Source organism: Gigantopelta aegis, unplaced genomic scaffold (assembly GCF_016097555.1).
Source record: "Gigantopelta aegis isolate Gae_Host unplaced genomic scaffold, Gae_host_genome ctg3841_pilon_pilon:::debris, whole genome shotgun sequence".
Taxonomy (NCBI): Eukaryota; Metazoa; Mollusca; class Gastropoda; order Neomphalida; family Peltospiridae; genus Gigantopelta; species Gigantopelta aegis.
The window spans coordinates 20,001-35,934 of NW_024533543.1; the positions used below are offsets into that span (position 1 = coordinate 20,001).

At 36.4% G+C, this 15,934-nt stretch overlaps 1 protein-coding gene across 1 annotated transcript in view; it reads right to left on the bottom strand.

The window, feature by feature from the left end:
- Positions 1–9,500, bottom strand: part of LOC121392456 — a 27,312-nt gene extending 17,812 nt beyond the window's left edge. The window contains exons 1-3 of the mRNA XM_041523658.1: positions 9,475–9,500; positions 4,186–4,256; positions 1,382–1,420 (exon numbers count right to left, since the gene is read on the bottom strand). Of these exons, the coding sequence (XP_041379592.1) occupies positions 1,382–1,420; positions 4,186–4,256; positions 9,475–9,500 (136 nt within the window). The remainder of the gene's footprint in view (positions 1–1,381; positions 1,421–4,185; positions 4,257–9,474) is intronic.
- Between the last annotated feature and the right edge of the window lie 6,434 nt (positions 9,501–15,934).

A 15,934-nucleotide genomic window follows, 5' to 3' on the forward strand; every position in this document is an offset into this window, starting at 1 on the left:
AATCACTCATTTGTCAAAATTCATTTTTGATTGAAAATGGTGTTTCGATTACCTACCATTGTCCTCAGTGATATTTACATCTTTCGAAGATGCTGATTGAAGATTAAAGCGGTGCAAGCTTGGCACTGTTGAGCATTTTAAAATATTCAGATAGCGTCCAAAATGGCTGCTAAAACACACAACTGGCAAGTCTCGGATATTTTATAACCAATGTGAATGTTTATGATATAGTTTTGGTGCTTATGCAATTCATTTTGAACTACACCCAGCGTATTAGGGTTTTCCAACACCATATAGTATGTGACACTATAGTAGCCAGTGCAGGAATTTTCAATTTATCTCAATTCAAATCAAGAAGACCAAAATTTTGATGTTAGTGAAAAAGTTTTATGGCAGAAGGAACTTCCGTTATAACAACCTGTTTTTATGCCACAACACCTGAACCGTTTCACACCACAGGAGAATTGGGATATGACGTGACCGCCACGTATCGCACACACTCTTTTTGATGTGCACCAGACTATACCAGTAAAGGAAGGACATCCTAAAAACAAAAAACAAAACAAAAAACGTTCATTCATTGTCAAGATTATAAGAGACTGGAGGTTGTTTGATTGCATCATAAACACAAGCAACGTTAACGTCTGTTGTGAGTCAATAATTATTTGACCGATGGCAAAGTAGGACCATAGGTTTCGAGGGTGGATGAGCTGGGGGACATATGGCCCTTACTTTCCGATCAAAACTTAAGTTAACGTTAAAGTTTATTTTGTTTAACGACACCACTGGAGCACATCGATTAATTTATCATCGGCTATTGGATGTCAAACATTTGATAATTCGGACTCGTAGTCATCAGAGAAAACCCTCTACATTTTTTTCTAATGTAGCAAGGGATCTATTATATGCACTTTCCCACAGACTCCCGACCAAAACATTTAGGTTTTAACTTTTCTACGCACGCACGCACACACACAAAACAACACACACACACACACACACACACACACACACACACACACACACACACACACACACACAGACACACATTATAGTGTGTGCACTCCCCCTGACTTATATATCATTGCTACGGGCTAGGTTCCATGGCAATGGAGGAACATCGGAAACGCGACCCATTGCGTCTCAGATGATCTATCTACAACTGAGTTACATCCCGCATCACGGCAGGGAGGGGGACTGTGAACTGCACTCCAGCTTATAGAATCTGGTCCTAGCTCTCATTAATATACCCACTACCCGCAAACGCTTGACACGCTGCACATGCAGACACAGATATTCTGAACAAGAAACTGAATTTAATATGTGATTTTAGTCAGTTAAATATATCAACAGAAATAAATATAGTAAATGTTTTCATTACTTGGTTTCGGCGGTGCTTTTGTCGCTGGTGGTTTGGTTGCTGAAAATGAAAATAGTGCATTCAGTGATACATGGCATTGTACTTTTAGTGGATATCGGATAACAAACACTTGCATTCTCATATATTATATTCAGTGAAACCCGACATAACGACCAGTATTTTTTCCATTGATGGAAGCAGTTTCTACCTAAATTATTAATTTTAACAAATCCAGTGTGTTTTTGATTGCCTTGTATGCATGTATGTATGTATGTATGTATGTATGTACGTATGTGTGAATGTATGTATGCCCCAAACAGGTAGTATTTCAGAGTGTTGTCCTTTGATGGAAGCCGTTTCCACCTAAATTATCAATTTTAACAAATCCAGTGGGCTTTTGATTGCCTTGTATGCATGCATGTATGTGTGTATGTGTGTATGTGTGAATGCATGTGTGTATGTATGTATGTATGTATGTGTGAATGTATGTATGCCCCAACCTGCTAGTATTTCAGAGTGTTTTCAATTGATGGAAGCAGTTTGTGTGTGAATGTATGTATGTATGTATGTATGTATGTAAGTATGTATGTATTGATGTATGAATATCTATATATAGTATGTATATCGAGGTTGACTGTTACAGGTAGTACTAAACCAAATAACTTCCGGCTGGGTCAAAGTTCGAGGTGCACCGAACTTTTGATAGAGAAGTGAACACCACAAGTCCTGTGATTGGTTATAAATGTGAGTGTGTTGGTTGTAAAAAATAATAGTTTCATCTGGGTAAAAAAAATGTGCAATTTTATTTCATCTAGTACCAATGTGTCAAGTAGCCTTGTGCTTGAAACATGTATGGGGTACCTGTAAAAAAAAGTACTCGAATTTTGTGCGAAACTAGGGTAGTCATAGACGCTACCCGTTATCTCAGAAACGAGCAGCTTGACCCCCATTTTTTTCTGATTCACTTTAAGTGTAAGGGGTGGTAGTATTTATATCCGTGGCGTTTATGTCGGTTGATACGTTGCAGGTAGGAGTTTTAGCCACATATGTTACTATTGTCGTCTATGGGATTTGATTTGGTAGTATACACCCTACATACATAGATATTAACGCACTGGCGCAGGCGATAATTAAATCCTTTCTGGCCTCACAAATTGTCACATGCTGTTACTGGGATTCGAACCTGTGGCACCGAATCGCCCGCAAATTTCTAGACTAACCACGATACGCTCTGGACTATCCAGTCATCCATAAAAAGGATGCTATTTAACTCAACCACATGCTTGAGGCCTACAATCTAAGCGGTCGATCCCGCTTACGTGCATGAAACAGTGGGCAGACCTGGCATTGGCTAGTATGTATTGATGTATGAATATCTATATATTGTATGTATGTCGAGGTTGACTGTTACATACATAGATATTAAGCCGTTTCCGCCTAAATTATCAATTTTAACAAATCCAGTGGGGGTTTTATTGCCTTGTGTGACGGAACATGCTCTTAATTTTGTTTTCGCCTGTGGCGATATTAATTGTTTTAGAGGGTCGTGTGCAGTTCCAATATGCACTTAAGCCCAGGTGGGCATTTTGTTACGTAATACCTCCGCGCGACCGTGGTCGAGCTGTGCCTATTACACACCCAGCCCAGTTGCGGAGGCCATGTGGCCAGTAGTTACGTAATACCTCCGCTAGTTCGGTACGATCGGGGTATATTTGGCGAACTAGGCGACAGTAAGTCTAGGCTTGTAAGAAAGAATTCCCGTCTTGGTCGCTGTGGAAATATCACTTGATAGGGGGAGGACCGCGATGTACCCCCAGGCGATATTCGGTTTTTATGATAAATAGCTAGGGTTTTAGATTTATCGGGGAGAAACATAGGAAGGCTGCAGGGGAAACGGACGTCGTCCACTGAACGAAATATATAAGTTCAGTCCGGACGTGATAATTATTTCTAATTATTTATTATTTCTGCTCTGTGTATAACCTTGATGTGATTGATGTGACTTTAAATATTTTAATACTGTATGATACCAATATTATTTAGACGGTGCTGCCGGTCATCTGACGCAGTAAACTGTAGGCTCACTGTCTAAATAATTATTAAAGCTTAGCCAGTCATCCTAGCGGACCTAGGTAAACTGTAGGTTATTGTCTTTATTGTGATAGGTACCAGTATTAATTCTGTATTACAAGGTTACTGAATGAGTAGTTAAGGGTTAATTAAAAATTAACCAGTTAGGAATAGAGTTGTAATTCCTTTATTACCTAAGTTCCCCTGGAAGCGTTTCTCAATTATCACACGTGTGGGTGTTGTGTCACGGTGAAGTGATTAGCATATTGTGTAAACTAGACACCTAGAGATTAACTAATTAAGTGATCAGTTCTGGGTTGTTATTATTTGTTGTTGTTAATTAACTACTGCGGCAGTACATTTGTTGTGTTTTCTAGTGAACTAAACGTGCTATAATAATATATGCTTTATATAAGATCTTATCTCTGATCATACCTAGACGAGCCACGCGGGGTTGAACTGCCCGTTACAGAGAGATCTAATATAAATACAGTTGGGAGAGATATTTGGATAATCGTGTTTCATTCAGTTACGGGTATTATAGGATCCCCGTGACACCTTGTATGTATGTATGTATGTATGTATGTATGTATGTGTGAATGTATGTATGCCCCAAACTGCTAGTATGTCAGAGTGTTTTCCATTGATGGAAGCAGTTTCTACCTAAATCATCAATTTTAACAAATCCAGTGTGTTTTTTATTGTCTTGTTTGTAGCTCAAAATGCATTTTATAATAGGCGAAAGGAACACGCACCTTCACGACCTCGCCTGCAGTCGCTCAGCCGTTCTTCCAAGCATTCTATCTCAGCTGTCAATCTGATAATACTAGCAAACAAAAACAAGGCAGAATTATATGTATGCAACTGCAATGTCCTCGATAATATTACTGAACGTGAACTGTTTTTAAATGGGGTGAGATGTAGCCCAGTGGTAAAACGCTCGCTTGATGTGCGGTCGGTCTGGGATCGATCCCCGTCGATGGACCCATTGGGCTATTTCTCGTTCCAGCCAGTGCACCACGACTGGTACATCAAAGACCGTCGTATATACAACCCTATCTGTGGGATGGTGCATATGAAAGATCCCTTGCTACTAATCGAAAAGTGTAGCCCATGAAGTGGCGACAGTGGGTTTCCTCTCTCAATATCTGTGTGGTCCTTAACCGTATGTCTGACGCCATGTAACCGTAAACGAAATGAATTGAGTGTGTCGTTAAATAAAACATTTCTTTCTTTTTCTTTCTTTCTTTTTGTTTTTACATGCCCCTATACCACTGGGATTTTAGGCATGGCCGTTACGGCTCCGGTCTCTGGATAGCCAAGATTAGAAAGACTATTTTAGATAATGTTAAAGAGTACAAATATTTAGGAATTACTTTTAGTAAATTAAACAACTTCCGAACTACCAAGAGCAGGCTAAGTCAACAGGCTACCAAGGCTATGTACTTTGTACTAGCGAAATCAAAGGAACACCATCTATCAACTGAATGCAAACTTAAAATGTTCGACTCCATAGTCCTTCCAATCTTATTACATGACTGCGAAATTTGGGGGCACAAAAACAATTATATATTTAAAGCTTCTTTAGACATATTTTACCTATTAAGAAAGCAACACCATTTTTCATGTTATACGGAGAGCTAGGAAGAGTGCCAATTGAATTTACATAGAAAAATTATATGCTACTGGGCACGGCTTAGATCAGGAAAAGAATGAAAAATATCGTTGTTATTATACAAAGCTATGTTAAATGATAATCTTAATAACAGAACCATCTATAATTGGATCATCGGTATCAAAAGCATTTTGGATAAGTTAGAAATGAGCAGTGTATGGATATCTCAATCGTTCATATCAGTAAACTGTCTCTCGCAATAAATCAAACAAAGGCAATACGATCAATATTTACAAATATGGAGAAATAATCGTCGTGATTGGAAAATTACGAGCTATGTAATGAAATATTACTTCTTGAAAATTAGTTTAGTATACTTCTTGAAAAGCTGTCGTTAGTTATCATAAAATTTAGAACGTCTAACCATTATTTATCCGTTGAAACTGGTCGTTGGAATAACATACCTATATACGAGAGACTTTGTACATAAATGCTATTGGCGATGAATTTCATTATCTTTTTGTCTGTAATTGTTTTCATAATTTAAGGGTCCAGTATATACATTAATATTACTATAAACGACCAAATACTTATAAGTTTATAGAATTAATGAACAGTAAGCGAATCGGAATATTAAAGAAATTAGAATATTTTATAAATGTAATTATTTGTAACTTTAAACGTCCCAAACCAAACTAAACAAAACATATATAATTATTATTACGAAGACATATTTGCTTTTAAGCACTTGGCCACATATGATGTATATCTAGATTATATTTATATTTATATGACACCTACCTGTGGTATGTGTATAACGGTGTTCTTAAATATGTACATGTATCTAATGTATTTTATTTTGAGGTTTTCCTATACATCTTGTTCTTATAGAATTTAATTAATTAGTCTTTGTATACGTTTATTATCAACCATCTTGTCACATGAATGTTATAAATTGTATATGTATATATTCCTCCTATGCCGTTGTGCAACGACCTGAGTGTAAATCAATTCTTGTCTTACCTAGCCTTGCCAGGGATCCGATCATTATTATACGTATATAGGGGACTATAGGTTTCATATCCGTCCTTCTGTCTGTTTGTCTGTCTGTTGTCCGTATATCTGTCTGTATGTCTGTCTGTTGTACGTGCTATCCTGTCTATGGGATGGTGCATATGAAAGATCCCTTGCTACTAATGGAAAAATTATATACATTTACAATAATTTAAGTTTGACTTCCATAACGATTTATCTATTTTTGACAAAAATATGGCCTTTGAATTGGGAAGCGGAAGTTGGTTCGATATTCAACGTTCAACATACAATATTGAATATTGCTCTGACAGAACAACATTCAACATTCAGGATTTTTTTTTTTTGAAAGATGCAATTAACATTCTTTAAAAACTTCAATTCAGATACAAGTGTTTGTCTATGAAAACAACCAATTTAGGATGATTTAGGAATAAACGATAATATGGGATGGCTCGGAAATAAAGCAAAGTGGTAATCTACGCAAATATTTACTAAAGGTCGCAATTCGAAGATCAGCTCAATATTCAGATTAGACCCACAATTCTGAAACTAAACACAGAATGTTTATCATATGATAACCAAGTGTTCAGCAGTGCATATTCAACCCACATATAACAAAACACGGGGTGGCTCAGGGGCAACTTTCAAGGTAACGCCCCATCACTATATATGGTACACAGTGTAAAATCAAGCTACCAACAATTCTCAAAGTAAACATAGAATGTTTATCATATAATAAACAGGTGTTCAGCAGTGGATATTCAACCCACATATAACAAACACGGGGTGGCTCAGGGGCAACTGTCGAGGTAACGCACCATCCATATATATGATATACAGTATAACTACACCACACTCGTTTACATGCACATAGTTCTGAAACTACATAGAAAGTTTGTGAAATTCTACAGATCCGCCCTCTATTGAATGTTCTATGGAAATGCGAAGAGTCTAGGGTGGCTCAAGATTCTATCCGAAAGTGAGGCCCCGTTAAAAGTCGAAATTCGGAGATGAACACAATATTCAGATTAGACCCACAAATCTGAAACTATCATAAACAGGTTTTCAATAGTACACATCGAACCCACAAATAACAAACACGTGGTGGCTCAAGGGTAACTTCCCAAGTAACGCCACATCAATATATATGATACACAGTGCAAAATAAAGCTAACCACAATTCTGATACTAAACATAGAATGTTTATCATATGATAAAGAGGTGTTGAGCAGGGCACATTCAACCCACATGTAACAAACACAGGATGGCCCAGGGACAACTTTCACGGTAACATGTCATGGCATGTCATAGGGTTTTACGTGCACATTCAGAACAAGCTGTTGTAGTGCACGCCTATCGTGGGCACAAGAGCCGGCCTTGGCCGGCTCCTCCGTCCATGACAGGAAATTTCACGGTAATGCTCCATTCACACATATATAGTACATATTATAACTATATGACGTTCGTTTACAGTCACACAATTCTGAAACTAAACATAGAAAGTGTATAAAATTCTGCAGATCCGTCCTCTAGTGCATGTTCTATGGAAATGTGAAGAGTCTAGGGTCAAGATTATATCTGAACGTGACGCCCGTTAAATGTCGAAATTCGGAGATGAGAACAATATTCAGATTAGACCCACAATTCTGAAACTAAACATAGCATGTATATCACATGATAAGCAAGTGTTCAATAGTGCACATGTAACCCACACATAATAAACATGAGGTGGCTCAGGGGCAACTTCCCAAGTAACGCCAGAACAATATATATGATACACAGTGCAAAATAAAGGTAACCAAAATTCTGATACTAAACATAGAATGTTTATCTTATGATAAAAAGGTGTTCAGCAGTGCACATTCAACCCATATATAACAAACACGGGGTGGCTCAGGCGAAACTTTCACGGTAAGGCCCCATCCACATATATGGTACACTGTATAACTACACCACGCTCGTTTACAGTCACACAATTCTTTTTCTGTCTGCTTGTCATGTGTTTTATAATTATATCTGTGTTCGCTTTATATTCCTATTTCATATTTTGACTTCATTTAGCTTATATTTTCTTCTTTTTTGTTTTCTGCCTGTGTTGTAGTTTCCGTTTTCTTTCCAGTTTATCTATCTTATTTCCTTGTCTCTGTCTATTTTGTTTGTCTTTCTATTATCTTATTGCTATTTACTTTCCCTATCTCCACTTTCCTGGGGTTTTTTTTTTGGTCTTCTATATTGTCTTCGTTTTTTATTTTTCCATCTTTCTTCCTTTTAGTTTTCCTTTCCCTTTATCCTAATCTCTGACACTTTTATTTTCTCTTAATCTTCTATTCACTCTTGCCTTCTCCTATTGTCACTCTCCTGTGTTCTCTTCCTTCTGTTTGCATTGTTTTCGATAAACAGAAGGAATCGAACATAGGAGAGAAAATAGGAGAAGGAAAGAGTGAATAGAAGAGTGAATAGAAGATTAAGAGAAAATAAAAGTGTCAGAGATTAGGATAAAGGGAAAGAAAAACTAAAAGGAAGAAAGATGGACAAATAAAAAACGAAGATAATACAGAAGACAAACTAAAAAACAAACCCCATGAAAGTGAAAATAGGAGATAGGAAAAGTAAATTGCAATAAGATAATAGAAAGACAAACAAAATAGACAAAGACAAAAGGAAATAAGATAGATACACTGGAAAGAAGAAAGAAAATACAATATAAAGCGAAAACAGATATAAAATACAAAGGAAAGCTGATAGGAAAAAGAAAGAAGAATGGAAATGTAAAGAACAAAAGAGAACAATTTGAGGGGACTTTCATGGGCCTGTTTTACATTGCATGGGGGAGTTTCACCCCTGTGAGAATAAGTCCCACACTATTAATGGACGAAACTGACGAAATGTTAACTCCAAAATAAAACATTGTAGATATTGTAAGGTATGTTTATTTCGATAAGGGTGTCTGGCATATAAATTAATAGCGAATATTTAATAATCATTTTTAGGAGACAGATGATAACTCTATATGTCAATCCACTTTCTAAAATTACATTTTGTACTAAGAAAATAACAACAGTTTATTTATTTTTAAAATATTAAAATCTTCCTAAAACGTTTTTTTCAAATTATGATGGGTTTTGCTGTTTCAATAAGAGCAGCAGACACCCTTATCGAACTAAACATACCTTACTATATCTGTTTCTTTTGTTTTGGAGTTCACATTTCGTCAGTTTCATCAAATCATTCGTTAATAGTGTGGGAAATAAAGGAAAGTGGTAATCCACACCAAAATCTACTAACACCGTAAAAGTATTGAAAAAGAAAGTAAACATAGAATTTTTATCATTTGATAAAGAGTTGTTCAATTGTATCCATCCCACCAATACATGACAAAAACAGGGTGGCTCACGAGCAACTTCCCACGTAACGCCCCATCCTTATCTATCTATCTATCTATCTATCGACATTTAACGGGGCGTCACGTTCAGATAGAATCTTGAGCCACCCCAGACTTCACATTTCCACAGAACATGCACTAGAGGACCGATCTGTAGCATTTCATACACTTTCTATGTTTAGTTTCAGAATTGTGTGACTGTAAACGAGCGTCCTGTAGTTATACTGTGTACGATATAAATGGATGGGGTGTTACCGGGGAGTCACGTTCAGATAGAATCTTGAGCCATCTCAGACTGTTCACATTTCCATAGAACATGCACTATAGGACGGATCAGTAGAATTTCATACACGATCTATGTTTAGTTTCAGAATTGTGTGACTATAAACGAGCGTGGTGTAGTTATACTGTGTACGATATATGTGAATGGGGCGTTACCGTGAAAGTTGCCCCTGCGCCACCCCGTGTATGTTATATATGGGTTGAATGTGCACTGCTCAACACCTCTTTATCATATGATAAACATTCTATGTTTAGTTATAGAATTGTAGTTAGGTTTATTTTGCACGGTGTATCATATATATTGTTCTGGCGTTACTTGGGAAATTGCCCCTGAGCCACCCCATGTGTATTATGTGTGGGTTGCATGTGCACTATCGAACACTTGTTTATCATCTGATAAAAATTCTATGTTTAGTTTCAGAATTGTGGGTCTAATCTGAATATTGTTCTCATGTCCGAATTTCGACATTTAACGGGGCGTCACGTTCAGATATAATCTTGGAACACCCTAGACTCTTCACATTTTCATAGAACATGCACTAGAGGACGGATCTGCAGAATTTCATACACTGTCTATGTTTAGTTTCAGAATTGTGTGACTGTAAACGAACGTCGTGTAGTTATAATATGTACTATATATATGAATGGGGCGTTACCGTGAAAGGTGCCCCTGAGCCACCCTGTGTTTGTTATATATGGGTTGAATGTGCACTGCTCAACACTCGTTTATCATATGATAAACATTCCATGTTTAGTTTCAGAATTGTGGGTAGCTTGATTTTACAATGTATATGGTAATACAGTGATGGGGAAGTTGCCCCTGAGCCACCCCGTGTTTGTTATATATGGGTTGGATGTGCACTACTGAACACTCGTTTGTCATATGATAAACATTCTATGTTTAGTTTCAGAATTGTGGGTCTAATCTGAATATTGAGCTGATCTTCGAATTTCGACCTTTAACGGGGTGTCACGTCCAGATAGAGTCTTTAGCCACCCTAGACTCTTCACATTACCAAATAACGTGCACTACAGGATGGATCTGTAGAATGTAATAAACTTTCATGTTCAGTTTCAGAGCTGCGTGACTGCAAACGAGTATGGTGTAGTTATACTGTGTACCATATATATGGATGGGGCGTTACGTTGAAAGTTGCCCCTGAGCCACCCCGAGTTTGTTATATATCGGTTGAATGTGCACTGCTGAACACTTGTTTATCATATGATCAACATTCTTTGTTTAGTTTCAGAATTGTGGGTCTAATCTGAATATTGAGCTGATCTCCGAATTTGGACCTTTAACGGGGCGTCACGTCCAGATAAAGTCTTGAGCCACCCTAGACTTTACACATTACTAAAGAACATGCACTATAGGATGTATGTGTAGAATTTCATAAACTTTCTATGTTCAGTTTCAGAGCTGCGTGACTGCAAACGAGTATGGTGTAGTTATACTGTGTACCATATATATGGATGGGGCGTTACGTTGAAAGTTGCCCCTGAGCCACCCCGAGTTTGTTATATATGGGTTGAATGTGCACTGCTGAACACTTGTTTATCATATGATAAACATTTTATGTTTAGTTTCAGAATTGTGGATCTAATTTGAATATTCAGTTGATCACCGAATTTCGATATTTAACGGTGCGTGAAGTTCATATAGTGTCATGAGCCAACCTAGACTCTTCACATTTCTATAGAACATGCCATGTAGAATGTATATGTGGAATTCCATACAATTTCCATGTTTAGTGTCAGAATTGTGTGACTGTAAACGAATGTTGTGTAGTTATTATGTGTGCTATACATAGGGATGTGGCGTTACCTTGAAATTTGCCCCTGAGCCACCCCGTGTTTGTTATTTATGTGTTGAACGGGCACTGCTGAACACCTCTTTATCATATGATAAATATTCTATGTTTAGTTTCAGAATTGTGGGTCTAATCTGAATATTGAGCTGATCTGCGAATTTCAACATTTAACGGGGCGTTACGTTCAGATAAGGTTTTGAGCCACCGTAGACTCTTCATATTTCCATACAACTATCACTTGTGGATTGATCTGTAGAATTTCATAAACTTTCTATCTTTAGTTTCAGAATTGTATGACTGTAAGCAAGTGTGGTGTAGTTATACAGTGTATCATACCTTGAAATTTGCCCCAGAGCCACCCCGTGTTTGTTATATATGGGTTGAATGGGCACTGTTGAACACCTCTTTATCACATAATAAATATTCTATGTTTGGTTTCAGATTTTATACTGTGTACCATGTATATTGATGGGGCGTTACGTTAGAAGTTGCCTCTGAGCCACCCAGTATTTGTTATATTTGGGTTGGGTGTTCATTAGTGAACACCTGTTTATCATATCAATGACATGCTATGTTTAGTTTCATGATTGTGGGTCTAATCTGAATATTGAGCTGATCTTCGAATTTCTACCTTTAACGGGGCGTTACTTTGAAATAGAGCCATAAGCCACCCTAGGTTCTTCTTATTGCAATAGAACGTGAAATAGAGGATGTATGTGTAAAATTTCATAAACATTCTTTGTTTAGTTTCAGAATTGTGTGTCTGTAAACGAGTGTTGTGTAGTTAGCATACATAGTGACGGGGCGTTATGTTAAAAATTTCCCCTGAGCCACCTCGTGTTTGTTATATGTGGGTTGAACGTTCACTGCTGAACACCTCTTTATCATACCATGAACATTTCATGTTCAGTTTCAGATTTTTGAGTATCTTGATTTTACACTGTGTAACATATATATATATATATACCGTTACACCTTTTGTTACAACTTAAAGTTTCACGCTATGAGCGATCATCAGGTAACGTGTAACTGCCCTGTCGTTACGGCATGCTTCATAACGTAACGACAGGGCAGTGACACGTTACCTGATGATCGCTCATAGCGTGAAACTTTAAGTTGTAACAAAAGGTGTAACGGTATATATAGGTTATTACCAGTGTTTTTCGGTATCGTCAGTATCATATATGTAGTACACGTGTATTTTAAGCATATAGGTTTTATGTAATTAATGTTTAATTTCAGGTTCTTAGAGGAGTATGTACCTTTAAGTATGGTATTTAGTATGTATTTCATTAATGTTTATTTTCAGGCTGTAACAACTACAGGTTGAACAACATATCACTATAATTAACATTTTATCACCTGTTTCTAGTATTGCCCTGTACCTGTGATGTGTTCGTGTATGCTGGTCAACCACGCGTGACCACATCAGTGCAGTCAGTGTGAGCTCTGTTGGTAGCCATAGCTACAATACAAACACCCAAGCTATCTTTAAACTTTGACCCTTGTCTCTTTCTCTCCCATTGGATAATTAACACTCACATGTATCTGCATGCTTTCTTTGGACTGACAAGACAGGACAGAATTATTTAGTATTTGAAGAAACAAGTTCAGATCAGAGAGAAATAGTAGAAGTTTAATTTAAAGGTTAGTATTAATTTGTTATAGAAGATAAACTTAAATAATAATAGTAAATGCCTAATTTTCTATTCCTGGTAATGATTAATGAATAATTCAACATATAATATTTAATAATAAATCTGCCTTTTAATTATTATGGATTACAGGGCGTGACATAATGAATGTCAGCCATCTTTGTTTTCTGCTGTCAAAACTATATATTTTATGATTTAAGTGAAGTTTCTGTTTTAGTTGTTAGCTTATCTGAGTTAATAATTTAGCTACGTTTAATCAATTGTTTTTATGACGAACTACACCAAAGCATTGGTTTTGGAATGAATTAGTTTAAATGTTTTAGTTCTGAATGTATAATAGATATATGGAAACCATATACTAAACAATTGATATTATGAATTTATTTTTATGCAGGTTTCCCCAGTTGTTATGGAATATATCAACACAATGCCTACGTGTAATTCATATGGTATGTTAAGCTACAGGTTAAGTCTAATATTTATATATTTGTAATTTTAAATATACTCTTGTAATTTATATCCTTTCTTTCATAAACTCATTAATGATAAAGCTTTATTACGTCAAATAATAATTATAATTACAATCATTTAAATAACCCTATTTACTATAAATTATCTCCCCTTTGCTATAATCAATGATTATAATTGGTGGTCACGAAATGATTATTATATATATATATATACATGTATGTTAACATGATTAATAATCGTGATGACAGTATTTAGGATAAAGAGGATGATGATTCATAATCATCAGAATGATAATTAATGATTAATGACGGTTTTCTATGATTTGCAATGTGTTTCATTAATATATGCCTGAATGTTTGTTTTACCTCGATAGGGATATATTTGTATTGTTTTTACCATATTGTTAACGTTTGTGTTTTTAATCCTTGCAGGGCGTGTCTTGTGTATTATGTTTACATGAATAAAAGATGATGCCCTAACCCGTAGCTGGTGTTGTGAACTTTGTTGAACCTAGCTTCACGCACAAAATACCGACTGCTACATATATTAGGAATAAAAATTGTATTATGCGAGTCTCTGGCGAGCATAATACATTATTTTTATTCCTAATATAAAAATGATTGTAAATAATAGTTCTACTATGAGAGCAGTAGACAATGGGAGATCAGTTCTACTGACTGACCAGTACTGCTTCTAACTATAAGCACTGTTACTGGAGTTGATGCTAAACACATCTAAGTTTAGTAAATAATTATGAGTAATCATGAAAGTAATCGCTGATTACGATTACATTAGCAATGTAATCGATTACGATTGCGATTACATGACATTCTCAAACAATGTAATCGATTACGATTGTGATTACATGACATCCTCAAACAACGTAATCGATTACGATTGCGATTACATGAAAACATGTAATCGATTACGATTACTGATTACGATTACCCCATCTCTGATATATATATATATATATATATATATATATATATATATATTACTAGTACATACATACACACACACACAGACACACACACACACACACACACACACACACACACACACATGCACCAATTTTCTTTCCTTCTTTGCTTTTTAAGTTAAATAATGTAAAGGTATAGTATCATAGTTACAATTTCGCTAGTTTTACACTTATAAATGTGTCATAAACAAGTACAAATAAATAGATCACACACATTATTTGCATAAATAACTTGGGAATATCGAAATTCATCTTGATGATGTACGTGGTTGATGACGTGGTCAAATCAATCTTATCCAATAACGCTAGGGAGTGTTTGCCTCAACTAAACGGACCTAACGCTAAGTCCGCCGGTCGTCATATTAAAGATTCCTCAATAAAAATAGTTATTTTCTACTGGTAAATCAAATTATTTGGCAGTAACTCTTCTATTCTATGTCCAAAGTATTGCAGAGCAAAAGTTAGTAAATAATGTTGGTGGTAACTCGCCATTATTCAACTTTCAGACTGCACTTTAAGGAATACATCGTATTGATTTACCTGGCATGGCACTTGTCCCAGCGCAGGTGACATTCCGAGGACGCTATGAAAATGCCGAGAAGTACAACAGAAATCAACGAAAGCTTCATTTTCACCCATGAACGGCTTTCGTCATAGAATGATGGACAAACGTATTTATATACAAACTAAATACAAGTTCTTCGGAATTATTTAAAATATACTCACGTTGGCATCTATTAAACGTCAATAAAATATCATTATGAGTAACATATGTTCCAGATGTATCACACGAATCTGGACAGTAACCAAGAGGGGATCGGGGGAATCGGACGACCCACACCCATCTCGCGGAATATAGAGTTCCGCTCCATGAAAAAAAAAGCAGCGAAATATCCATATAAAAGTTGAGGTCTCTTGTAAAATCGAAGCTATTAAGAATAGTAATATTTTATCATGACATGTCCAACTATATAGTATAACCCCCCCCCCCCCCACCCCAATTACGCACCCACCACAACCACTAGTTTTGGAGCAAATGCTTCAATTCGGGCAAACACAATCTACACACATCTACACTAGCACACCTCTACACACATACATCTACACTCACACCTCTACACTAACACATATACACACACACCTCTACACTAACACCTCTACACACACACCTCTACACTCACACACATCTACACTAGCACACCTCTACACTAACACATCTACACACACACTTCTACACTAGCACACATCTACACTAGCACACTCTACACTAA